Source organism: Macaca nemestrina, chromosome 10 (assembly GCF_043159975.1).
Source record: "Macaca nemestrina isolate mMacNem1 chromosome 10, mMacNem.hap1, whole genome shotgun sequence".
Lineage (NCBI taxonomy): Eukaryota > Metazoa > Chordata > Mammalia > Primates > Cercopithecidae > Macaca > Macaca nemestrina.
The window spans coordinates 80,957,416-80,984,406 of NC_092134.1; the positions used below are offsets into that span (position 1 = coordinate 80,957,416).

General features: G+C 43.1%; 2 protein-coding genes across 2 annotated transcripts; both read left to right on the forward strand.

The window, feature by feature from the left end:
• Positions 1-321: 321 nt before the first annotated feature.
• LOC105474398 (keratin 6A) lies at positions 322-6,603 on the forward strand. The gene is made up of 9 exons (XM_071071683.1): positions 322-1,116; positions 2,010-2,224; positions 2,574-2,634; positions 2,793-2,888; positions 3,013-3,177; positions 3,678-3,803; positions 5,217-5,437; positions 5,662-5,696; positions 5,810-6,603. Exons 1-9 carry the CDS (start codon positions 577-579, stop codon positions 6,043-6,045), a joined length of 1,695 nt encoding a protein of 564 aa, XP_070927784.1. The 5' UTR covers positions 322-576; the 3' UTR covers positions 6,046-6,603.
• Positions 6,604-21,173: 14,570 nt separating this feature from the next.
• On the forward strand, positions 21,174-26,497 carry LOC105494016 (keratin, type II cytoskeletal 6A-like). The gene is made up of 9 exons (XM_071071682.1): positions 21,174-21,771; positions 22,707-22,921; positions 23,271-23,331; positions 23,490-23,585; positions 23,710-23,874; positions 24,376-24,501; positions 25,123-25,343; positions 25,568-25,602; positions 25,716-26,497. The coding sequence occupies exons 1-9, from the start codon at positions 21,232-21,234 to the stop codon at positions 25,949-25,951; spliced, it is 1,695 nt and encodes a 564-aa protein (XP_070927783.1). The 5' UTR covers positions 21,174-21,231; the 3' UTR covers positions 25,952-26,497.
• Positions 26,498-26,991: the final 494 nt, after the last annotated feature.

Genomic DNA, 26,991 nt, shown 5'->3' on the forward strand with positions numbered 1-26,991 from the left:
CCAGGGAGGACAGCCAGGAGCTCCAGAAGAACTGGTCCAAATGCAATGGAAAAAACACAACAGGCCACTTCTTGCTCAGGCCATCGGGCAAATGCCCATATGCCCTCAGGAAGGATCCCACTCAGTGGGTGAGGCTGGTGCCAGTGGAGGAGAAAACCTGTGTGGGAAGGGGGCACACAGGGAGTGTCTGATGAAGAAGAAGGAGGGGACAATTATCACAGATCAGCTCCTTGTCTCCTTTGTTTGAGGACATGACTAACTCATGACTTCAGTGAATGTATACCCAGGCTTATTGCGTTAGGATCAAGTCAAGGCTGGAAGGCAGGAGAATTTCTCTATGACTAAAGGAAGCCAAAAAGCAATCTTCATATTTCATACCTTTCTAGAAACTGGGTGTGATCTCACTGTTGGTAAAGCCCAGCCCTTCCCAACCTGCAAGCTCACCTTCCAGGACTGGGCCCAGCCCATGCTCTCCATATATAAGCTGCTGCCCGGAGCCTGATTCTTAGTCCTGCTTCTCTTCCCTCTCACCTCCAGCCTCTCACGCTCTCCTCAGCTCTCTCATCTCCTGGAACCATGGCCAGCACATCCACCACCATCAGGAGCCACAGCAGCAGCCGCAGGGGCTTCAGTGCCGGCTCAGCCAGGCTCCCTGGGGTCAGCCGCTCTGGCTTCAGCAGCGTCTCCGTGTCCCGCTCCAGGGGCAGTGGTGGCCTGGGTGGCGCATGTGGAGGAGCTGGCTTTGGCAGCCGCAGCCTGTATGGCCTGGGGGGCTCCAAGAGGATCTCCATTGGAGGGGGCAGCTGTGCCATCGGTGGCGGCTATGGCAGCAGAGCCGGAGGCAGCTATGGCTTTGGTGGCGCCGGGAGTGGATTTGGTTTCGGTGGTGGAGCCGGCATTGGCTTTGGTCTGGGTGGTGGAGCCGGCCTTGCTGGTGGCTTTGGGGGCCCTGGCTTCCCTGTGTGCCCCCCTGGAGGCATCCAAGAGGTCACCGTCAACCAGAGTCTCCTGACTCCCCTCAACCTGCAAATCGACCCCACCATCCAGCGAGTGCGGGCCGAGGAGCGTGAACAGATCAAGACCCTCAACAACAAGTTCGCCTCCTTCATCGACAAGGTGAGCCAGGGCCATGCCCTCCATGGGGCACTTCAGGGTCCCCAGACCAGAGGACCAACACATTCTTGCCAGGGAGACCTAGGAGGGAGGGAGAAGGGGACTCAGTGCAAGTGGCTGCCCGTGCACAGCAGGTATCAGGGATGGGCATCACTCCCACATGGGATCTCCGGATTGGTTCTCACTCCTGCCTAGGGAGAGCCATAGCTTTTCATAACCCTGAAGCACAGATGATGCCATCAGAGAGTGGAGTAGGGTAACTCTTCCCTCTGAAGTATCTAAGAAAATGCCAGGAGTACACGGGCTAGTAAATTACACTCTGTGGTCTGAGTAAGATGAAAAAAAATTGGAAACAAAAAAGGATATTTTGGCTAGATTAAGAAAAAAGAGACTTCAGACACTTACACGTTATGTGGAAATGTTAATTAATCCTCAAAACAAAGAATGACCATAACATCAGGATGTTTCAGAGGAGACACTTGCACAAATGGGTAATGAGACTGGAATCGAATCACTGGGCAACATTTAACACATCTTCTAACTGAGGTCCTATCAGTAATAAAAACTGTGTAAAATTTATCAGATGAATAATATTTTATAACTATGTTTGTGGTTGTGGCTGGGAAAGGAAGGAAAAGACATGTTGAAACTCACTAATATGTTCAGTAACTTAGAGAGTGAGAACATCTCAAAGGTCCGTGGGACAATTTCTCTAGTGAGATTGGTGGGGTGCAAAGGAGAAGGGGTTGGGGGAGCAGAGCCCAGCCTGAGCCTCTCTACATGCACTGTAGTAGCCCAGCACCATGGGGACCTCCTGGACCTGCCAGTAAACCAGGTATCAGACACTTTTTCTTCCTTCCTTTGCCTGGAAAATGACCGTCTTGCTTCCCCTCCAGGTGCGGTTCCTGGAGCAGCAGAACAAGGTTCTGGAAACCAAGTGGACCCTGCTGCAGGAGCAGGGAACCAAGACCGTGAGGCAGAACCTGGAGCCGTTGTTCGAGCAGTACATCAACAACCTCAGGAGGCAGCTGGACAGCATCGTTGGGGAACGGGGCCGCCTGGACTCGGAGCTCAGAGGCATGCAGGACCTGGTGGAGGACTTCAAGAACAAGTGAGTTAAATAGGAGAAATGGACTCAATTTCCTGCAGCACGCACTTCAAGACCATTGGGTGACCAGGGCCAGATGGGGGTGGCATTCCTAACAACCCATGTCCATGGAAACGGAAAGCACAAATTAGTCCCTAGGAGCAAACCTGCAAGAACCACAAATGGTTATGAGAGGATGGCGAGATTAAAGAAGTGACAAATTTAGGAGAAGCAAAAATCGTCCCTTAGGTGCTCTGTGGCAGGAAAGCTCAATTAGAATATATTCCATTTTGGAAAATGTTGGATCCCAGGCTGCTTTTCTGTTTCATCCTACCCACTGGCTCTAATATATCCCATGCCTTCCTTCCTGCAGATATGAGGATGAAATCAACAAGCGCACGGCAGCAGAGAATGAATTTGTGACTCTGAAGAAGGTGAGCAGATGAAGTCAGGGGTTCAAATTCACTTAGAAGGACAGAAGTGGTTCTGTGTCGTCACTCACCTGGGAGAGGAGAATTGGTAGGGGGACTGGAAGATGGGTAGATTGGGAAGCTGTGCTCAGGTAACTCCAGATTGTTGGCTCTTTCCCCAGGACGTGGATGCTGCCTACATGAACAAGGTTGAACTGCAAGCCAAGGCAGACACTCTCACAGACGAGATCAACTTCCTGAGAGCCTTGTATGAAGCAGTAAGCATCTCCACCATCCTTCTGTTTACTCTGATGGGGTCTGCAAAGGGGAGAAGATGTATAGGGCTGGGTATCTCTGTAAATGTCAGAAGTGAAGTTGATCTTATGACCTTCTGTTCTGCAGGAGCTGTCCCAGATGCAGACCCACATCTCAGACACATCCGTGGTGCTGTCCATGGACAACAACCGCAACCTGGACCTGGACAGCATCATCGCTGAGGTCAAGGCCCAATATGAGGAGATTGCTCAGAGGAGCCGGGCTGAGGCCGAGTCCTGGTACCAAACCAAGGTGAGCAGAGGGTGGGCAGCCGCTGAGGAATCCCTGTGTCCAGCCCTGAATGCCAGAGAACTGCAGACTTCATTGGGGACATCCCCTTACAGGAAGCCAGGGTCCTCTCACAGGACGTGCACCTGCACTATTAGAGTAGACATTTGCGAAACTTATCCCAAGTCAAGGAGGAAAATGAGCCCAATGCAGGAGGAAAACTACCATAGGCAAGGACCTAGTCATCTCTGCCTTTAGCTTCATCCTGATTGCTGACTTTTAGGAAATGGTACAGAAAATTTCTACTCCCTAAAGAAACTAGGCAGGCAATGGTGCCATAATGAGGATGGTCTGTGACTCTAGTGTTTAGTATCCACCCACCACATAACATCAGCTTTTCCTCAAGTTCCTTGGGGAGAAGCCATTAGGTTCACTTCATGACATGCATGATACACAAGTGAAAGTCATCGCTAGCCAGGTAAGAACCTGTAGACACTGTCTCTCTCTCCACCTCTGGACTGCAGTACGAGGAGCTGCAGGTCACAGCGGGCAGACATGGGGACGACCTGCGCAACACCAAGCAGGAGATTGCCGAGATCAACCGCATGATCCAGAGGCTGAGATCTGAGATCGACCACGTCAAGAAGCAGGTAAGGTGAAGGGCAATGGAGGACCGAAGCATTTTCTTGTCATTTCCTCAGGCAGTCATCAGCCATTTTATTAGGGAAAATCCCCCTGGAACTAATGAAAACCAGGGAGAGGAGACTATCAGTTCCTACCCTTAGTGGGTACCCACTGGTTAGGAGACACGGATCCTACCTAGGGCATGACACAAATAGGTGAGAGAACCAGTCAGGGTGCTCAGAGCTGCAAAAACATGTTTTACATCAGGAGTGTCCAATCTTTTGGCTTCCCTGGGTCACAGTGGAATAAGAAGAACTATCTTGGGCCACACATAAAATACACTAATACAAACAATAGCTGATAAACTAAAACAAAACAAAACAAAAAACATACAGTCTTGTCTGTTGGCTCATGCCTGTAATCCCAGCACTTTGGGAGGCTGAGGCTAGTGGATCATGAGGTCAGGAGTGAGAGACAAGCCTGACCAACATGGTGAAACACTGCCTCTATTCAAAATACAAAAAAAATTAGCCAGGCATGGTGGAACGTGCCTGTAGTCCCAGCTACTCAGGAGGCTGAGGTAGGAGAATCGCTTGAGCCGCAGAGGCGGAGGTTGCAGTGAGCTGGTATCACGCCACTACACTCCAGCCTTGGTGACAGAGCAAAACTCTGTCTCAAAAAGAAAAAGAAAAAGAAAAAAACTCTCATAATGTATTAAGAAAGTTTAAGTATTTGTGTTGGGCTGTATTTAAAACCATCCTGGGCTGCATGTGGCCCGTGGGCTATAGGTTGGACAAGCTTGGAAGGAATTGGATGTATTTCCATAGGAAGACTGACTTGGAAACTGCAAAGGAACAAATTGAAAAAGAAAAGGGCAGGTAAGAAAGCACAAGGAACGTTGTTTTAAATCTGCTCGAGACTCAAGAAAAAAGAGAGAGTAGAGGAAGGGCGAAGGACAAAAAAGTGTTACCCAAGTAGATGAGAGATTCTGAGTGGGAGGAAGGCAAGGTCTCAGCAGTCTTATATGAAGACTCATCACCTCACTTCAGGATGGTCTTAATTTCGTGTATGTTAGTGTGGCATCTATATGAGGTAATCATAAGTGGTCTTGATTTGACTGTGGAGACAACAATCCAAACAAACCAGCAGGTCCATTTCTTCCAGTGTCTGTGTCCACTGCAGTGTCTCCCAGTAGTAAATATCTACATTCTCCCGCAGAGTGGTTCACAAAAAGGGTTATGAGTTTTGTTTTTTTTTTTTCAAATGAACCAGACTGGACAAAAACTGTAAAATAAAAAAACAATAGACAGGAAGAGTCAGAGGTCATTCACCATCAATTCTGGGCCCCTGAGCCCTTCTTCACTAGAAAAGAACCAGCCAGGTTTAGTCTCCTCTGGAAGACTGGATGATAAGTTCCTTCTATTTCTTTCCTCTTCCAGTGTGCCAGCCTGCAGGCCGCCATTGCTGATGCTGAGCAGCGTGGGGAAATGGCACTCAAGGATGCCAAGAACAAGCTGGAAGGGCTGGAGGATGCCCTGCAGAAGGCCAAGCAGGACCTGGCCCGGCTGCTGAAGGAGTACCAGGAGTTGATGAACGTGAAGCTGGCCCTGGACGTGGAGATTGCCACCTACCGCAAGCTGCTGGAGGGCGAGGAGTGCAGGTGGGTAACTGACGCGGCTTCCTCCAACAGTTGAGTCCATCTTCAAGGTGCCTGGCACTGAGCACAACTCTAGGGTGCACTGCCCATGGCCATAATTGCTTTTCTTGAGAGAAAACTAAAAGAGCTGTTTCCCATGGACTCTTCCACACACCGAGGCTGCCCACGCTGGTCCAGGGAAAGAAGGGCTCTCTGAGGTCTCACCCTCCCTGTGTTCCTCTCCACAGGCTGAACGGCGAAGGCGTTGGACAAGTCAACATCTGTAAGTACCTTTGCTTGCCTTCCTCCCCTGCCCTTGCACTCTTCTGACTGGGCTCAGGCTGACAAGATGAGCTCACCGTGGCTTCTTGTGCCCTTGTCCCCTCCCCACCACAGCTGTGGTACAATCCACCGTCTCCAGTGGCTATGGCGGTGCCAGTGGTGTCGGCAGTGGCTTAGGCCTGGGTGGAGGAAGCAGCTACTCCTATGGCAGTGGTCTTGGCGTTGGAGGTGGCTTCAGTTCCAGCAGCGGCAGAGCCATTGGAGGTGGCCTCAGCTCTGTTGGAGGCGGCAGTTCCACCATCAAGTACACCACCACCTCCTCCTCCAGCAGGAAGAGCTACAAGCACTGAAGTGCTGCCACCAGCTCTCGGTCCCACAGTTCTCAGGCCCCTCTCTGGCTGCAGAGCCCTCTTCTCAGGCTGCCTGTCCTCTCGTGGCCTCCAGTCTCCCCTGCTCTCCCAGGTAGAGCTGGGGATGGATGCTTAGTGCCCTCACTTCTCTCTGTCTATACCAGCCCCATTTGAGCACCCATTGCTCACCATCAGATCAACCTCTGATTTTACATCATGATGTAATCACCACTGGAGCTTCATTTTGTTACTAAATTATTAATTTCTTGCCTCCGGTGTTCTATCTCTGAGGCTGAGCATGATAAGAAAATGATATCTGATCCTTTTCATTGCAGAAAATTGCCTGGGGCTTATTTCAGAACAACTTCCACTTACTTTTCACTGGCTCCCAAACTCTCTTCCTTGCAAGTTTGTGAACCCACACCCCTGCAGTATCCATGAAAGCACAAGTGACTAGTCCTATGATGTACAAAGCCTGTATCTCTGTGATAATTTCTGTGCTGTTCGCTCTTTGCAATCGCTAAATAAAGCAGATTTAGAATACAATGTGTTCTTTTACTTTGCCTTGCTTTGGGACCCAAGTTTTGGGCTTAAACTTTTTTATCAGATAAATGAATATTTATTTTTAAAAGATAATCCATTCTTTATATACATAACTCACCTCCTTTAGAGAGGGTCATCAAACTTCAGCTTAGTATCATGACATTTGGAGTGTGTTTCTAGATTAAATTCCATCTAAACTTTTGGCAAATGGAGTGGGAGGCATCTGGTCCACCAGTATTATCCACTCTGTTTTAACTGTCCATACCAGGAACTAGCATCCCATTCCCTCTGCCTTGGTTTCCAGGATCACTTTTCCCCTTATGCCAGGGCTCAGCCTAATTGTCCAGTTAAGAAACATATTCTTGGCCAACTAGAGCAAGTCATTTGACAAAAGAATCAGATATGTGATTAATCATTATAATTGCCCTCATGAGCAAGAAACTTGCCTGACAACATGTATCAAGCATAATTAAAATGTGCACACACTGAACTGTAATTGTACTTCTAGAAATGTATCCTGAGGAAATAGAACAAATTCAGAAAGGTGTACGCACATGGATGTGCATCACTAGAATCTTCACAACAGGGAAAAGTTGGAGACATTCAAGCTCAAAGACTCAGGCCAAAACTCCCAGCTGCTTATTCCCTGAAGAGTGAAGACAGTAGAAGAGGAAAATTTTCTTCTTCTCATAGGAGAAGGCTCTGATAGAGATCCACAGATATTGGGCCTAAGGCTCTGATAGAGATCCTAAGAAACTAAATCCATGTTGCTCAGAAGAGAAGGTCCTATTCCTCTCTTTGGTGTGAACTCTCCTGGTTTAACTTCTATGAATGGGGAAGGGAAAACTCAGAATGAGGTTCAAGGTTGGTCTATTGACTTGTCCTGTCTCAGGGCCACTTCAGTCCTTGTTGCCTCCATGAGTGACAATTATCTTCCTAACTCTAAGATTCTCATATCACTGAAGAAATTTACTTGGATTGTACTGGTGTTTCTGGATCCTGCTGTATTGGTATCCAACAGTGTTCATCTCCAAAAGTTCCCCCAGCAATATGGGAAGCTTCTCACACTGGCACTTCCTCACATTCTCTCCAGAACTTTCCTGACAGCAGAAAGGTGAAGACTGACTTCCAAAATCTAAGCACTCTTACCACATATATATGTATCCTTGAGAAATAATGAAAAAGAAAATAATTGACAAGAAGAATTATCTAGAATATAGCAATACAGCAAAAGGAAGTTACAAATTATCCATATAGGTTTAAATAAAATTAAAATCTTATGGCGCATGGACATTAAAAATGCAATAAAGAAATACTACAAACAACTCTATCGGAAATTTGACAGCTTAGTTTGAGAAGAATTGTTACTAATTCTTCTTTAAATGTTCAGTATAATTCAGTAGTAAGGCCATCTGTTCCTGGGTTTTTCTTTGTTAGAACACTTTTTATTACTGATTCAACCTCATTACCTATTATTGATCTGTTCAGGTTTTCTAATTCTTCTTGGTTCAATCTTGGTAGGTGTTTGTGTCCAGGAATTTACCCATTTCCTCTAGGTTTTCAAATTTATTGGCATATAGTTGTTTGTAAGTAGTCACTAGTGATCCTTTGTATTTCTGTGTTATCCATTGTGACGTCTCCTTTTTCATTTCCGATTTTATTTGCGTCGTCTCTTTTTTCTTAGTCTAGTTAATAGTTTGTCAGTTTTGTTTATCAGCTTTTTGTTTCCTTGATCTTTTGTATTTTTTAATCTCATTTTTGTTTATTTCTGCTCTGATCTTTATTATTTATTTCCTTCTACTAATTTTTGGTTTGGTTCATTCTTGTTTTTCTGGTTCCTCGAGGTACAACATTAGGTTGTTTATTGGAAACCTTTCTAGTTTTTTGATGTAGGCACTTATTGCTATAAACTTGTCTCTATATTAACTCTTCTCAACCTATTCCAAAAAAAATTGAAGCAGAGGAAATTCTTCCTAACTCATTCTACAAGGCCAGTATAATCCTGATATCAAAACCAGATAAGGACACAACATGGAAAAGAAAATTAAAGGCCAATATCCCTGATGAACACAGAGGCAAAAGTTCTCAACAAAATACTAGCATACCAAATCCAACAACACATCAAAAAGAGAATACACCATAATCAAGTGGCATTTATCCCAGAAATGCAAAGATGGTTCAACATATGATTAAATGTCATACATCACATTAATAGAATGGACAGAAGCCGTATGATCACCTCAACAGATGCAGAGAAACTTTTGATAAAATTCAACATCCCTTCACAATAAAAACTCTTAATAAATTAGGTATAGAAGGAAAGTATCTCAATATAATAAAGTCCATATAGGACAAACCCATAGCTAACATTTTACTAAACAAGGAAAAGCTGAACGTTTTTCCTCTAAGAACTGGAACAAGACAAGGATGTCCTCTCACCACTTTCATGCAACATAGTATTGGAAGTCCTAACTAGAGCAATTAGGCAACAAAAAGAAATAAAGGGCATCCAAACTGGAAAGGAGGAAGTCAAATTTTCCCTGTTTGCAGATGACATAATATTTTATATAGAGAAACGTAAAGACTACAAAAATGCTTAGAATTGATAAACAAATTCAGTAAAGTTGCAGGATACAAAATTAATAAGCAAATACCAGTAGCATTTCTAAACCCAAAAACAAAGCTAGCTAAAAAAATCAAGAAGGCAATCCCATTTACAATAACTATAAAAATGAAATAAAATTTCCAGGAATAAATTTAACCAAGAAGGTGAGAAACTTCTGCAAGGAAAACCACAAAACTCTGATGAAATAAACTGAAGAACATACATACAAATGGAAAGATATCCCATGCTCATGGATTGGAAAAATTAATATTGTTAAAATGACAATACTACCCAAAGCAATCTACAGATTAATGCAATCCCTGTCAAAATATCAATGAAGTTCTTTACAGAAATAGAAAAGAAATTCTAAAATTTGTATGGAACCACAAAAAACCACCACCCGATGCCCAATAACCAAAGCAATCCTGATCAAAAAGAGCAAAGCTGAAGTTATTATACTACAAGATGTCAAAATATATCACAAAGCTGTAGTAAGAAAAATAGCATGATACTGGCATAAAAACAGACACAGAGATCAATGGAACAGAATAGAGAACCCAGGAAATAATCTACATATCTATAGCCAACGGATTTTCGACTAAGTTTTCAACAACACTTGTTAGGGATAAAAAAAACCTTTTCAATAAATGGTGCTGGGAAAACTGAATATCCATATGCAAAAGAATGAAACTAGAGTCCTACCTCTCATTTTATATAAAAATCAACTCAAAATGAATGAAAGAGCTAAATGTAAGACCCAAAATGATAAAACTACAGAAGAAAACATAAGGGAATCACTTCAGAACATTGGTCTGGGAAATATTTTATAAATAAGACCTCAAAGGCACAGGCAATGAAAGCAAAAATAAACAAATGGGATTGTATAAAACTGAAAAGCTTCTGTACTGCAGAAGAAACAATCAACAGAGTGAAAAGACAACCTACAGAATGAGACTAAAATATTTGTTGAGTCTTCATCCAACAGTATCCAGAATATATAAGGAACTCAAACATCTCAACAGCAAAACAGCAAACAATTCAATTTAAAAATTGGCAAGTGATCTGAACAGACATTTATCTAAAGAAGACATACGAATGGCAAACAAACATATGATAAAATGTTCGACATCACTAATCATCAGGGAAACGCAAATCAAAACTACAATGAGCTATCATCTCACCCCAGTTAGGATGGTTATTATCAAAAAGACAAAAAAAAAAAAAAAAGCTGACAAGGATGCAGAGAAAAGAAAACTCTCATATATTGCTGGTGAGAATGTAAACTACCACAGCAACTATGGAGAACAGTATGGAGGCTCCCAAAACACTACGAATAGAACTATTATATGATCCAGCAATCTCACTACTGAGAATTTATCCAAAGGAAAGGAAATCATGATATCAAAGAGATATCTGAACCTCATGTTTATTGCAGCACTATTCACAATAGTCAAGATACAGAATCAACCTAGGTGTCCAACAACAGATGAATGGATAAAGAAAATGTGGTATATACACACTATGGAATACTATCCAGCCATAATAAAGAGTGAAATCTTGTCATTCATGGCAACATGAATGGAACTGGAAGATATTATCTTAAGTGAAATAAGCCAGGGACAGAAAGTTAAACACCACACATTCTTGCTCATAAAGCTTAAAAAACTTGATCTTAGAAAAGTGAAAAGTAGGACAGAGGATACTAGAGGATAGGAAGGGTAGGAGGAAGGGTGGGATAGAGACAGATTTGTTAAAAGAGGTAAAATTATAGCTACTTTGGAGGAATAAGTTCTAGTGTTCTATATCACTGTAGGATGACTATAGTTGACAATGTATCTAGTTTCAAACAGCTGGAAGGAGGATATTGAAAGTTCTCAACACAAAGAAATGCTAAATGTTTGAAACAATAGATATGCTAATTACCTGATCTGATCACTATATATTATATGCATAGAAATATCACTATGTACCTCATGAAGATGTACAATTATTATTCATCTATTAAAATTAAAATTTTAAAGGACTTTCATGTTATAAACAACTTGTAAACTTAGATTAAATGGGCTAAATCTTGAAGACACAAAATACCAAATATCTCACAAGGATAAACTGACAATCAGAATATCCATATATCTATCAGATAAATTGAAACAATAATATATAACCTTTCAATAAAGAAAGGATTGGGATATTTTCATTGGTTCACTCTAGGAGCATTTAAAAACTGAGATGACAACAATACAATCTCTTTCAGAAAATAGAAACAAGACAGCACTTTCTAATTCATTATATGGAGGCCGGTATAACACTTACATTAAAACTAGATAAAGACATTTCAAGAAAGAAAACCTACAGATCAATACCTATTATAAACATAGACACAAAAATGTTCAAGAAAATATTACCAAAATGAATCCAACCAAGTATATAAAGAATTATATAATACGAACAAGTGGGATTTATTTCAGATATGTAAGCCTAGTTTAACATTGAAAATCAATCAATGCAATTCACTACATCAAAGGAATAAAGAAGGAGAATCAAGTGATTATAACAATTGATGCAAAAAAGGTATAAAACACAACCTAACACTCATTCAAGTTAAAAAAAATTAACTCTCAGAAAGTAAAGAATAGGGACAACTTTCTAAACTTGGGAAAGAATGTCTAGAGAAATTCCACAGCTAATAACATCACACTTAATGGTGAGAGACTGGACCCTTTTCCCCTAGACTAAGAACAAGGCGAGCATGTCCTCTCCCACTGTTACTCATAATGTACTGGAAGTCTAACTAGAGCAAGAAGATGTGAAAAAGAAATAAAAGTTAGACAGAAATGAAAAAATAAAACTGTCTTTATTCTCATATGACGTTATAATCTACGTAGAAAATTCTAAAGAATCTGCCAAAAACTTCCAGGAAATAATCAGCAAAGATGGCAAAACTGCATTCAAAAAGGTTACTATAAAAAGTAAGTACATTCTTTGCTTTTTTGGTTTTGTTTCAATTTTGTTTTTGTTTTGAGACAGAGTTTTGTTCTATTATCCAAGCTAGAGTGCAGTGGCATGATCACAGCTCACTGTAGCTTTGACCTCCCTGGTTCAAGTGAGCCTCCCACCTTAGCCACACAAGTAGCTGGGACTACAGGTGCATGCCAACATGCATGGCTGATTTTTTGTATTTATTGTATAGATGGGATTTCACCATATTGCCCAGGCTGGTTTTGAACTATGGGGCTCAAGCAATATACCTGTCTCGGTCTCCCAAAGTGTTGGGATTACAGGTGTGAGCCACTACACCTGGCCAAAAAGTAAGTACATTCTTATATACCAGCAATAAAGAACTGAAATTTGAAATTAAAAATCAATATTATTCACAATAGCACAATTAGATTAAGTACTTAGGCATAAATCTGACAAAATATATAGAAAAGAAGCTGTAGGTAGAAACTACTAAATAATGATTAAAGAAATCTAAGAGGTAAATAAATGAAGGAGTATTACATATTCAATATTATTAATTGAATTGACTCAATATTATTAAGCTGTCAATGCTTTCTAACTTGATGTATAGATTTAACATAATTTCAGTAAAAATCCTAGCAGGCTAGTTTCAACAAACTGAATAAAGATTGTATGTGAAGAAAATAGATCTTTGCAATGTGAATAAGTGAAACAACTGTAGTGATGAAATAATGATATACATTTGCCAAAACCCACAAATTTTTTGTTTTAAAATTAATATTATTTTAATCGAAAAAGTAAGAATATACATTTATGAAGTTCAATATGATGTTTACATATGTGTATACACAGACACACACACAATGTGGAGTGATTAAAACAGGCAAATTAGCATCTCATGTCATTTTTTGTAGGGTGAAATATTTGAAATTTACCCTTCTAGTTATTTTGAGATGTGCAGTATGTTATTACTATGGTCACCCTGCTGTGAAACAGATCTCAAGACTTATTCCTCCTGTCTAATTGACCCTTTGACAAAGCTTGTACCATTTGTACCCTTTGACCTAGTCTCCAGTAACCATCATTCTATTCTCTAGACCTTTGACCCAGTCTCTAGTAATTATCGTTCTGTTCTCTATTTCCATGAAATTTGACTTTTTAAGATTTCACATATAAGTGTGGTCATGTGGTATTCCTATGCCTGCCTTTTTTCATTTACCATGATGTCCTCCATCATGTCTTTTGTATTAGTCCATTCTTATCCTGCTTTGAAGAAATATCCAAGACTGAGAAATTCATAAAGAAAAGGGATTTAATTGACTCACAGTTCTGCATGGCTGGGGAGGCCTCAGGAAACTTACAATCATGGTGTAATGCACCATTTCACAGAGTAGCAGGAGAGAGAATGAGTGCAAGCAGAGGAAATGCCAGATGCTTATAAAACCATCAGATCTCATGAGAACTCACTCACTGTTATGAGAACAGTATGGGGGAAACTGCCCCCACGATCCAATCACTTCCCACTGAGTCCCTCCCACAATACGTGGGGATTATGGGAACTACAATTCAAGATGAGATTTGGGTAGGGACACAACCAAACCATATAATTCCACCCCTGGTTCCTCCCAAATCTCAGGTCCTCATATTTCAAAACACGATCATGTCTTCCCAAAAGTCCCCCAAATTCTAAACTCATTCCAGCATTAATGCAAAAGTACAAGTCCAAAGTCTCATCTGAGACAAGACAAGTCCCTTCCACCTGTAAGCTGGTAAAAATCAAACACAAGTTAGTTCCTTCCAAGATACAATGGGAGTATAGGCATTGGGTAAATACACCTATTCTAAGTGGGAAAAAATGGCCAAAACAAAGGGGCTACAGGCCCCATGCAAGCCCAGAATCCAATAGGGCAGTCATTAAACTTTTAAGTTCCAAAATGTTCTCCTTTGACTCCATGTCTCACATCCACGTCACACTGATGCAAGAAGTGGGCTACCATGGCCTTGGGAAGCTCTGCCCCTGTGGCTTTGCAGGGTACAGCCTCTCCTCCTGGCTGCTTTCACAGGCTAGCATTGAGTGCCTGTGGCTTTTCCAAGCACAGAGTACAAGCTGTCAGTGGATCTATCATTCTCAGGTCTGGAGGACAGTGGCCTGCTTCTGACAGCCCCACTAGGCAGTGCCCCAGTGGGGACTCTGTACTGGGGCTCCAACCCCATATTTCCCTTCCACACTGCCCAGGCAGAGATTCTCCATGAGGGCTTCACCCCTATAGCTAATTTCTGCCTGGACATCCAGGTGTTTCCATACACCCTCTGAAATCTAGGCAGAGGTTCCCAAACCTTAATTTTTGACTTCTGTGAACTCACAGGCTCAACACCACATGGAAGCCACCAAGGCTTGGTGCTTGCATCCTCTGAGGCAATGGCCTGAGTTGTACCTTGACCTTTTTTAACCACAGCTGGAGCTGAAGCAGTTGGGATGCAGGGCACCATGTTCCAAGGCTGTATAGAGCAGGGGGTCCCTGGGCCCAGTCCAGGAAACCATTTTTCCCTCCTAGGCCTCTGGGCCTGTGATGGAAGGGGCTGCTGTGAAGGTCTCTGTCATGCTCTGGAGACATTTCCCCAATTGTCTTGATGATTAACTTTCACCTTCTTGTCACTTATGCAAATTTCTGTAGAGGGCTTGAATTTCTCCCCATAAAATGGGTTTTTCTTTTCTGCTGCATCATCAGGCTGCAAAATTTCCAAACTTTTATTCTCTGTCACCTCTTGAATGCTTTGCTGCTTAAAAATTTCTTCCACCAGATACCCTAAATCATCTCTCCCAAGTTTAAAGCTCCACAAATCTCTAGGGCAGGGTCAAAATGCCTCCAGTCTCTTTGTGAAACATAGCAAGAGGGACCTTTACTCTAGTTCCCAACAAGGTCCTCATCTTTATCTGAGACCACCTCAGCCTGTACTTAATTGTTCATATCACTGTCAGTAGTTTGATTAAAGCCATTCAACAAGTCCCTAGAAAGTTCCAAACTTTCCTACATTTTTGTGTCTTCTCAGCCCTCCAAACTGTTCCAACCTCTGCCTGTTACCCAGTTCCAAAATCACTTCCACATTTTCAGGTATCTTTATAGCAGCAACCCACTTTCTGTGGTAACAATTTACTGTATTAGTCCTTTCTTTTGCTGCTATGAAGAAATATCTGAGACTGGGTAATTCATAAAAAAAGAGGTTTAATTGACTCACAGTTCTGCATGGCTAGGGGGTTCTCAGGAAACTTGCAATCAGAGGCACCTCTTCACAGGGCAGAAGGAGAGTGAATGAGTGCAAGCAGGGGAAATGTTAGATGCTTATAAAACCATCAGATCTCATGAGATTCACTCACTATCTTGAGAAGAGCATCGGGGAAGCATCAACTCCCATGATCCAATCACTTCCCACTGAGTCCCTTCCATGACAAATGGGGATTATGAAAACTACAATTCAAGATGTCAGTTGGTTGGGGACTCAGCCACACCATATTATCTTTATTTCTTAGAGCAGTTTTAGGTTCACAACCAAATAGTCCAGAAGATACAAAGATTTAGCATATATCCCCTGCCCATACAAATTCAGAGCTTCACCCATTCACAACACCAAACAGAGAAGTATATTTTTTGCAACCAATGAATCTACATTGGCATGCCATTATTATCCAAAGTTCATAGTTTACATTAGGGTTCATTCTTAGTGTTGTACATTTTGTGGATTTTGAACAACGTATTATGACATTTATCTACCATTATTATATCATACAGATTAGTTTTGATCTTAGTGTTGTACATTTTATGGATTTTGAACAATGTATTATGACATTTAGCTACCATTATTGTATCATACAGGTTAGTTTCACTACCCTGAAAATCCTCTATTCTAAGCGTATTCATTCTTCCTTCCCCGCGAACAGCCAATAATCTTTTTACTGTCCTCATAGTTGTGCCTAAAGTATGCCATTTAGCAGGAATCATACAATACGTAGCCTTTTCAGATTGGCTTTTTTCACTTGGTAACACGCATCTAAATTTCCTACATGTCTTTTCATGGCTTGACAGCTCATTTCTTTTTAGCGTTGAATATTCCATTGTCTTGATAGGCCACAGTTTGTTTACTATCCACCTACTAAAAGACATATTGATTGCTTCCTAGTGTGAACCCCAAATATCTGAGACAGGTCTCAGTCAATGTAGGAAGTTTTTTTTTTTTTTTTTGCCAAAGTTAAGGATGTGCACCATGACACAGCCTCAGGAGGTCCTGACAACATGTGCCCAAGATGGTTGGGGAACAGCTTGGTTTTATACATTTTAGGGAGACATGAGACATCAATCAATATAAGACGGTACATTGGTTCAGTCTGAAATATGGGACAACTTGAAGCTGGGAGGGAGGCTTCCAGGTTATAGGTAGCTAAGAGACGAACAGTTGCATTCTTTTGAGTTTCTCATTGGTCTTTCCAAAGGAAGCAATCAGATATGCGTCTATCTCAGTGAATACAGATGGTTGACTCTGAATAGAATGGGAGGCAGGTTCCCTAAGCAGTTCCCAGCTTGACTTTTCCCTTTAGCTTAGTGATTTGGGGATCCCAAGATTTATTTTCCTTTCACACTAGTTTGGGCAATTGGTAATAAAGCTACTATAAATATCTGTGTGTTAGTCCTTTCTCTCACTGCTATAAAGAAATACCAGAAACTGGATAATTTATAAAGAAAAAAGGTTTAATTGGCTCACAATTATGCAGGCTCTATAGGCCTCTGCTTCTGGGAAGGCCTCAGGAAACTTACAATCATGGTAGAAGGTGAAGGAGAAGCTGGCATGTCTTACGTGGCTGCAGCAGAAGGAAGAAAGAGAGAAAGGGAAACTGCTACACACTTTTAGACAACCAGACCTCATGAGAACTCACTCTCTATCATGCAAACAGAAAGGGGGAAGTTTGCCACCAACATCTAATCACCTCCCACCAGGTTCCTCCTCCAACATTGGGGATTACCATTCAACATAACATTTGGGTGGGGACACAAATCCAAACCACATCAATCTGTGTGCAGGTTTCTAAATGGGCATATACTTTCAATTCATTTGGGTAAATACTAATGAGTTCAGTAAATGAATTGTATGGTAAAAGTAGGTTTAGTTTTGGGAGAAACTGCCAAACTGTCTCCCAAAGTGGCCATGCCATTTTGTATTTCCACAAGCAATGAATGAGAGTTCCTGTTGTTCCACATCTTCATCAGTATGTGGTATTCTCAGTGCTCTGGATTTTAAACATTTGAATAGGCGTGTAGTGTTATCTCATTGTTTTTTTAAATTTTAACTTACCTGATGACATATAATGTTGAACATCTTTCATATGCTTATTTGTCATTTGTATATCTGCTTTGGTTATGCATCTGTTAAACACTCTGGTCCATTTTACAACCAGGTTTTTTCTTATTGTTAATTTTAAGAGTTCTTTGTATAGTTTCGGTAACAGTACTTTATCAGATATGTCTTTTGCCAACATATTCTTACTCTGTGGCTTGACTTCTCATTCTCTTGGCAGTGTTTTGTGCAAAGTCTCAAGCATTGAAATTTTAATGAAGTTCAGCTTATACACACACACACACACACACACACACACATATATATATATAAAGAGATATCCTTTTGGTTATACACACACATATATAGATAGATAGATGATTTATTGATTAATAGATAAGAGAGAAAGAATTATTATTATTAACAATCGGCTGTTGTTGTCTTGGAGGTTAACAAGTCCCAAGATGGCAATTTGGAGAGCTGATGTTCCAGTTCCAGACTCAATCTCAAGGATTCCAAAGATTTGATGGTGTAGCTTCAATCCAAAACACCACAGGCTTGAGACCCAGAACAAGCAGATATTTTAGATAAAGTCTGAGGGCAGTATAAAAACAAAAATCCAATGTTCCAGTTTGAAGATAGTCATGCAGGAAGATTATCCACTTACTCAGTCTTTGTATTATATTTATGCCTTTAACTGACTAAACAGGCCCACCCACGTTAGGAAGGGTAACCTGCTTTACTCAGTCTAACAATTCAGATTCAGATTTTAATCTCATACAGAAGCATCTAAAGGGACACATCCAGAATAGTGTTTGAGCAAATATCTGGGCACCCTGTGGCCCAGTCATGTTGACAGCATTTTGTTGCCCATTGACATCATTTTGTTGATAAGGCAAAGAAAGCAGAGAGCCTGTGATTTATGAGCCACTCTGCAGCGATCTTTGTTGGCTTGGTTGAACTGATGTTTAAAAGAATTATTCACACAGCCTTGTGTCATAATGAGAATTCCAACCCACCTGAATATGCCCTTGGTCCCTTCTCCCATAATATGTCCTGTAAATGGTAGCCCCTAGCCCCAGAGGATGCTCATCTCATTAAAAATGAGCACCAGTTGGAAAGGAACCATCCCAGGATCCACAAAAGATCTATGCATTTAAAACTGAAAGGAGTGAGACAAAAAAAGGCACTTAAAGAATGTTCAACAGAAAAAAGGCACGATAAAATGCTAGCAAAAAAATTTCAATGAAATGATCACCTCCATAAAATAAGAGAACTAAGGGACAATATGTTGAAACAATAAAGAACAATAGAAACGAAGACCGACTGAAAGCAGCACAAAGAGGAAAGAAAGATATTGCTGAAGGCACAGTAATTGACATATAGGAAAAGATGGAGAAAAGCAAAGAGAAAAAAAGGGATCACAGAGTGGTAAAAGAATAAAGAGAAAAAAATAGATTTGGAAGGCAAAGTAGAGACAACACAAACTTAATTGGAAGATAATACATGTATATTGTTTAATATGTATATAATTTTAAAATATTTTATATATGTATGGAAATTTAATATAAAAAACTCACAGACAAACCTCTCTCTCTCTTTTGCTATAATTCACCTATATGTACTTTTCAAGGGGGCTTACTCTTTACATATAAAACTCCCCCTCCTCTCTCACCCTCTGTCTTCTCTCTCATACACATATACACACACACACAAATACACACATCTCACATATTCCCCAGAAAAAACTCAGAAACATATCCAAGTAAAGTTACCAGAAGGATACACAAGGACTTGGTAACAGTGCTTACTTCCACATAAAATGTTTGTGTGACTGGGGAATGGCTTTAGTATGCATTTTCTCCTTAAACATTTATTACATATTCAATTTATAAACATATAAATAAGTGTGTAAATAACAATTTTCAGTATTTTTGTTTTTCATTTTATTTATTTTTTTGAGACAGAGTCTCGCTCTGTCACCCAGGCTAGAGTGCAGTGGTGAAATCTCAGCTCACTGCAACCTCTGCCTCCCAGGTTCAAGGGATCTTCCCACCTCAGCCTCTGGAGTAGTAGCTGGGATTACAGACTTACACCACCACACCGGCTAATTTTTGTATTTTTAGTGGAGATGGGGTTTCACCATGTTGGCCAGGCTGGTCTCAAACTCCTGACTTCAGGTGATTCGCCCGCCTCAGCCTCTGAAAGTGCTGGGATTACAGGTGTGAGCCACAGCGCCCAGCCAATTTTCAATATTTAAATAGGCATTCTATTACATCCACATCTGGAAAGTCTAAATATATGAGAGTCTTATTAAGCTTCAAGTTTTAATGATCAGTTTGCAGGAAATATAGAGGACACAGTAGCATCTTAAATGAAACACTGTGAGTAAGCAATGAGGAAACCCCAAAGACTGAAATACTACTCAGGACAATGAATCTGGTCTCATCAACAAATGAATTGTAAACCATAAGGCAATAAATAAACAAGGACATTGGAGAATTGAATAGACATATTGATGTTAATAAATACATAAATTGGCTGGGTGTGGTGGCTCGTGCCTGTAATCCCAGCACTTTTGGAGGCTGAGGCGGGTGGATCACCTGAGGTCAGGAGTTCGAGACCAGCCTGGCCAACATGGCAAAACCCCATCTCTACTAAAAATACAAAAAATTAGCTGTGCTTGGTGGCGAGCGCCTGTAATCTCAGCTACCCAGGAGGCTGAGGTGAGAGAATCTCTTGAACCTGGGAGGTGAAGGTTGCAGTGAGCCCAGATCGCACCACTGCACTCCAGCCTGGGCGACAGAGCAAGACTCTGTCTTTAAAAAAAAAAATTACCCTTCCCCACTGTCCCCTCTACATCCCTTCTCTGTGCTCTTTTCTTCCTAGTCAAGCATTACTTTCTTTCTAGCTCAGTGATGCCACTAGAGGCGATGTCTTCTATCTCCTTTTGTGTTGTCATCTTTATTAGAGTCAACTCCTTGAGGGTGAAGACTTAATAAATACATAAACTTTTAAAATACAAAATAATATTTCAGTTATATTTTTTAAAGACCTATCATTTAGAGATTAATATTGCATTAATATTGAATTAAATCCCAAATATTTTGGGGATTTAAAAAAATTTAACATTGATAAGGGAATTGGGTGGAAATATACAAGATATAAGACTGGACATAAGGTAATCATCATGGAAACAGTTAATAGGTATATATAGGCCCATTGTGTTGTTCTGCTACTCTACATGTTTGAAATTGCACATAGAAGGAAAAATAATTACAAGGAAAACGGTAATATTTCTGTTAAGGAATTTGCAATACAGTGCTTGTGATCTCCAATATATCTGCTGGAAGAAAGTCAGACTGGGAAGAGGAAAGCTCTCGGAGCATGTTGATAAACAGCCTAGCATGCAGAACCTTTGCTAGAGACAGTGACTAACTCCAACTTCATGAACTGAGAATGCTCTTATTGTGCTGAGATCTCGAGTCAAAGCTGGAGGCACGAACATTTTCCCTGACTAAAGGAGGTGAAAAATGCAATCTCGGCATTTCATAACTTTTCTAATCCAGGTGTGATCTCACTATTTGTAAAGCCCAGCCCTTCCCAACCTGCAAGCTCACCTTCCAGGACTGGGCCCAGCCCATGCTCTCCATATATAAGCTGCTGCCCGGAGCCTGATTCCTAGTCCTGCTTCTCTTCCCTCTCACCTCCAGCCTCTCACGCTCTCCACAGCTCTCTCATCTCCTGGAACCATGGCCAGCACATCCACCACCATCAGGAGCCACAGCAGCAGCCGCAGGGGCTTCAGTGCCGGCTCAGCCAGGCTCCCTGGGGTCAGCCGCTCTGGCTTCAGCAGCGTCTCCGTGTCCCGCTCCAGGGGCAGTGGTGGCCTGGGTGGCGCATGTGGAGGAGCTGGCTTTGGCAGCCGCAGCCTGTATGGCCTGGGGGGCTCCAAGAGGATCTCCATTGGAGGAGGCAGCTGTGCCATCGGTGGCGGCTATGGCAGCAGAGCCGGAGGCAGCTATGGCTTTGGTGGCGCCGGGAGTGGATTTGGTTTCGGTGGTGGAGCCGGCATTGGCTTTGGTCTGGGTGGTGGAGCCGGCCTTGCTGGTGGCTTTGGGGGCCCTGGCTTCCCTGTGTGCCCCCCTGGAGGCATCCAAGAGGTCACCGTCAACCAGAGTCTCCTGACTCCCCTCAACCTGCAAATCGACCCCGCCATCCAGCGGGTGCGGGCCGAGGAGCGCGAGCAGATCAAGACCCTCAACAACAAGTTCGCCTCCTTCATCGACAAGGTGAGCCAGGGTCATGCCCTCCACGGGGCACTTCAGGGTCCCCAGACCAGAGCAGGAACACATTCCTGCCAGGGAGACCTAGGAGGGAGGGAGAAGGGGACTCAGCCCAGCTCTGCAGAGAGTGCACGTGGCTTCCGGTGCACAGCCGCACAGCCGGCAACAGGGACGGGCATCACTCCCACATGGGATCTACGGATTGGTTCTCACTCCTGCCTAGGGAGAGCCACAACTTTTCACAACCCTGAAGCACAAATGAGGCCATCGGAGAGTGGAGTAGGTTAACTCTTCCCTCTAAAGTGTCTAAGAGATTACAAAGCAAATGCCAGGAGTATATGGGCTGGTAAATTACACTCTCAGGTCTGAGTAAGAGGAAAAAAATTTAGAAAGAAAAGAAAAAGATAATCTGGCTGGATTAAGAAAAAATGGGCATAGAAACAACTATAAAACCTGGAGAAATGCTAATTAATTTTAAAAACAGAGAATGATCATAACATCAGAATATTTGAGTGGAGAAACCACACTAAATCAGAAATTAGACTGGAATCTAATCATAAGGCAACATCTAATATCCTTCCTAACTGAGGTCCTATCAGTAATAAAAACTGTACAACACATCAGGTAAATAGTATTTTTAAACTAGATTTGTGACTGTGCTTTGAAAGAGAAAACAAAGAAATGTTGAAACTCACTGATACAATTAATAGCTTACAGTGTGAGAACACACACCTCAATGGTCTGTGGGACAATTTCTCTAGTGAGATTGGTGGGGTGCAAAGGAGAAGGGGTTGGGGGAGCAGAGCCCAGCCTGAGCCTCTCTACATGCACTGTAGTAGCCCAGCACCATGGGGACCTCCTGGACCTGCCAGTAAACCAGGTATCAGACACTTTTTCTTCCTTCCTTTGCCTGGAAAATGACCGTCTTGCTTCCCCTCCAGGTGCGGTTCCTGGAGCAGCAGAACAAGGTTCTGGAAACCAAGTGGACCCTGCTGCAGGAGCAGGGAACCAAGACCGTGAGGCAGAACCTGGAGCCGTTGTTCGAGCAGTACATCAACAACCTCAGGAGGCAGCTGGACAGCATCGTTGGGGAACGGGGCCGCCTGGACTCGGAGCTCAGAGGCATGCAGGACCTGGTGGAGGACTTCAAGAACAAGTGAGTTAAATAGGAGAAATGGACTCAATTTCCTGCAGCACACACTTCAAGACTATTGGGTGACCAGGGCCAGATGGGGGTGGCATTCCTAACAACCCATGTCCATGGAAATGGAAAGCACAAATTAGTCCCTAGGAGCAAACCTGCAAGAACCACAAATGGTTATGAGAGGATAGCGAGATTAAAGAAGTGACAAATTTAGGAGAAGCAAAAATCGTCCCTTAGGCGCTCTGTGGCAGGAAAGCTCAATTAGAATATATTCCATTTTGGAAAATGTTGGATCCCAGGCTGCTTTTCTGTTTCATCCTACCCACTGGCTCTAATATATCCCATGCCTTCCTTCCTGCAGATATGAGGATGAAATCAACAAGCGCACAGCAGCAGAGAATGAATTTGTGACTCTGAAGAAGGTGAGCAGATGAAGCCGGGGGTTCAAATTCACTTAGAAGGACAAAAGTGGCTCTGTGTCATCACTCACCTGGGAGAGGAGAATTGGTAGGGGGACTAGAAGGTGGGTAGATTGGGAAGCTGCACTCAAGTAACTCCAGATTGTTGGCTCTTTCCCCAGGACGTGGATGCTGCCTACATGAACAAGGTTGAACTGCAAGCCAAGGCAGACACTCTCACAGACGAGATCAACTTCCTGAGAGCCTTGTATGAAGCAGTAAGCATCTCCACCATCCTTCTGTTTACTCTGATGGGGTCTGCAAAGGGGAGAAGATGTATAGGGCTGGGTATCTCTGTAAATGTCAGAAGTGAAGTTGATCTTATGACCTTCTGTTCTGCAGGAGCTGTCCCAGATGCAGACCCACATCTCAGACACATCCGTGGTGCTGTCCATGGACAACAACCGCAACCTGGACCTGGACAGCATCATCGCTGAGGTCAAGGCCCAATATGAGGAGATTGCTCAGAGGAGCCGGGCTGAGGCTGAGTCTTGGTACCAGAGCAAGGTGAGCAGGGTGTGGGTAGCCGCTGAGGAATCCCTGTGTCCAGCCCTGAATGCCAGAGAACTGCAGACTTCATTGGGGACATCCCCTTACAGGAAGCCAGGGTCCTCTCACAGGACGTGCACCTGCACTATTAGAGTAGACATTTGCGGAACTTACACCCAAGTCAAGAAGGAAAAAGAACCCAACGCAGGAGGAAAGCTACCATAGACAATGACATAGTCATCTCTGCATTTAGCTTCATCCTGATTGCTGACTTTTAGAAAATGGTACAGAACATTTGTACTCCCTAAGGAAATTAGGCAGATAGTGGTGCCATAATGAGGATGGTCTGTGACTCCAGTGTTTAGTAACCACCCACCACATAACATCAGCTTTTCCTCAAGTTCCTTGGGGAGAAGCCATTAGGTCCACTTCATGACATATATGATACACAAGTGAAAGTCATCGTTAGCCAGGTAAGAACCCGTAGACACTGTCTCTCTCTCCACCTCTGGACTGCAGTACGAGGAGCTGCAGGTCACAGCGGGCAGACATGGGGACGACCTGCGCAACACCAAGCAGGAGATTGCTGAGATCAACCGCATGATCCAGAGGCTAAGATCTGAGATCGACCACGTCAAGAAGCAGGTATGGTGAGGGACAATGAAGTAGAGAAGCATCATTTTTTGCTAGACCCATTAGGCAGTCATTAGCTATTATTTGAGATAATTCTTGAAAAGTAAACCAACACTAGGGTGAGGAACATACATAGTTCTTGCCCTCATTGAGAACTCAATAGAGAAGTGAATCCCACTCAAGAGGATGAGCCTCTGAGGCATGAGCAAGGCCAGGTCTCAACAGTCAAGTAAAAAGTCATCACCTCACCTACAGATAGTCACAATTTTGTATATTTTAATGTGGCATCCAGATGTATTCCTCAAAATTTTTCTTGTTGTAGTTTTGAAAACAGCACTCAGTACAAATCTGGGCCTTCATCTTCCATATACCTTGTTTTTGGGTCCATTGTATTGTCTCCCATCAGATACAGAGCACATTCTCATGCAGGTGCTTAATACAAGGGGCATAGGACTTTGTCACTTGACTCCCAGACTAGACAAATATTGCCAAATGGAAAAACACTGGACAGGAAGAGTCAGAGCTCATTCTCTGTCAATTTTGGGTTACAGGACCCTTGTTCACTAAACAAGAGCCAGCCTCCTCTGGAGGAGGAGGCGGCAATAAGTTCCTTCTCTTCCTTTCCCCTCCTAGTGTGCCAGCCTGCAGGCCGCCATTGCTGATGCTGAGCAGCGTGGGGAAATGGCACTCAAGGATGCCAAGAACAAGCTGGAAGGGCTGGAGGATGCCCTGCAGAAGGCCAAGCAGGACCTGGCCCGGCTGCTGAAGGAGTACCAGGAGTTGATGAACGTGAAGCTGGCCCTGGACGTGGAGATTGCCACCTACCGCAAGCTGCTGGAGGGCGAGGAGTGCAGGTGGGTAACTGACGCGGCTTCCTCCAACAGTTGAGTCCATCTTCAAGGTGCCTGGCACTGAGCACAACTCTAGGGTGCACTGCCCATGGCCATAATTGCTTTTCTTGAGAGAAAACTAAAAGAGCTGTTTCCCATGGACTCTTCTACACACCGAGGCTGCCCACGCTGGTCCAGGGAAAGAAGGGCTCTCTGAGGTCTCACCCTCCCTGTGTTCCTCTCCACAGGCTGAATGGCGAAGGCGTTGGACAAGTCAACATCTGTAAGTACCTTTGCTTGCCTTCCTCCCCTGCCCTTGCACTCTTCTGACTGGGCTCAGGCTGACAAGATGAGCTCACCGTGGCTTCTTGTGCCCTTGTCCCCTCCCCACCACAGCTGTGGTACAATCCACCGTCTCCAGTGGCTATGGCGGTGCCAGTGGTGTCGGCAGTGGCTTAGGCCTGGGTGGAGGAAGCAGCTACTCCTATGGCAGTGGTCTTGGTGTTGGAGGTGGCTTCAGTTCCAGCAGCGGCAGAGCCATTATGGGTGGCCTCAGCTCTGTTGGAGGCGGCAGTTCTACCATCAAGTACACCACCACCTCCTCCTCCAGCAGGAAGAGCTACAAGCACTGAAGTGCTGCCACCAGCTCTCGGTCCCACAGTTCTCAGGCCCCTCTCTGGCTGCAGAGCCCTCTTCTCAGGCTGCCTGTCCTCTCGTGGCCTCCAGTCTCCCCTGCTCTCCCAGGTAGAGCTGGGGATGGATGCTTAGTGCCCTCACTTCTTCTCTCTGTCTATACCAGCCCCATTTGAGCACCCATTGCTCACCATCAGATCAACCTCTGATTTTACATCATGATGTAATCACCACTGGAGCTTCACTCTGTTACTAATTTATTAATATCTTGCCTCCGGTGTTCTATCTCTGAGGCTGAGCATGATAAGAAAATGATCTCTGCTCCTTTTCATTACTGAAAACTGCCTGAGGCTTATATCAGAACAACTTCCACTTATTTTCCATTGGCCCCCAGACTCCCTACCTTAAAAGTATTGTGAACTCCCCCTGCAGTATCCATGGAAGCGCAAGTGACTAGTCGTATGATGTATACAGTCTGTCTCCCTGTGATGAATTCTCTGCTCTTTGCTCTTTGTAATTTCTAAATAAAGCAGGTTTTAAAGTAATGCATGGTACCAATATTTCTTCAGCTTTTTCAGTTGACAAATGCCTTTTTATTTTTAACTGATAATCCATATCCCCATGTGCTTAAACCTTCTCCTTTAGAGAGGTTCAATTAACAGCACTATGGTATCCTGATATTCAGGTCTCTTCTCAGATCAAATTCCTCCTAAATGTTTGGCAAGTGGAGTGGGAGGCATTTGGTCCACCATGATTGTCCACTCTCGTTTTACTGTATGTAGGAACTGGCAGCCCAGTGCCTCTGACTTGGTCTCTAAGACTACTCTTCCTTATACACCGGCGCTTGGCCTAAATGCCCAGGCGGAGAAACATTTTTGGCCAAATAGAATAAAAGTCATTTGAGAAGAAAATAAGATACTTTATTTATACTTAGAATTGCCCCATGACTAAGAAAATTATTTGACAAGGTGTATCAACAGCAATCAATATGTGCCTACTTAGAACTGAAATTACACCTCTGGAAATGTATCCTGAGGAG

Coding starts and splice junctions, on each gene's coding strand:
- LOC105474398 (XM_071071683.1), top strand. CDS start 577: ATGGCCAGCACATCCACCACCATCAGGAGCCACAGCAGCAGCCGCAGG. Junction 2,225..2,573: donor GTGGAGGACTTCAAGAACAA/GTGAGTTAAATA, acceptor TCCTTCCTGCAG/ATATGAGGATGAAATCAACA. Junction 2,889..3,012: donor TGAGAGCCTTGTATGAAGCA/GTAAGCATCTCC, acceptor TCTGTTCTGCAG/GAGCTGTCCCAGATGCAGAC.
- LOC105494016 (XM_071071682.1), top strand. CDS start 21,232: ATGGCCAGCACATCCACCACCATCAGGAGCCACAGCAGCAGCCGCAGG. Junction 22,922..23,270: donor GTGGAGGACTTCAAGAACAA/GTGAGTTAAATA, acceptor TCCTTCCTGCAG/ATATGAGGATGAAATCAACA. Junction 24,502..25,122: donor TCGACCACGTCAAGAAGCAG/GTATGGTGAGGG, acceptor TTCCCCTCCTAG/TGTGCCAGCCTGCAGGCCGC.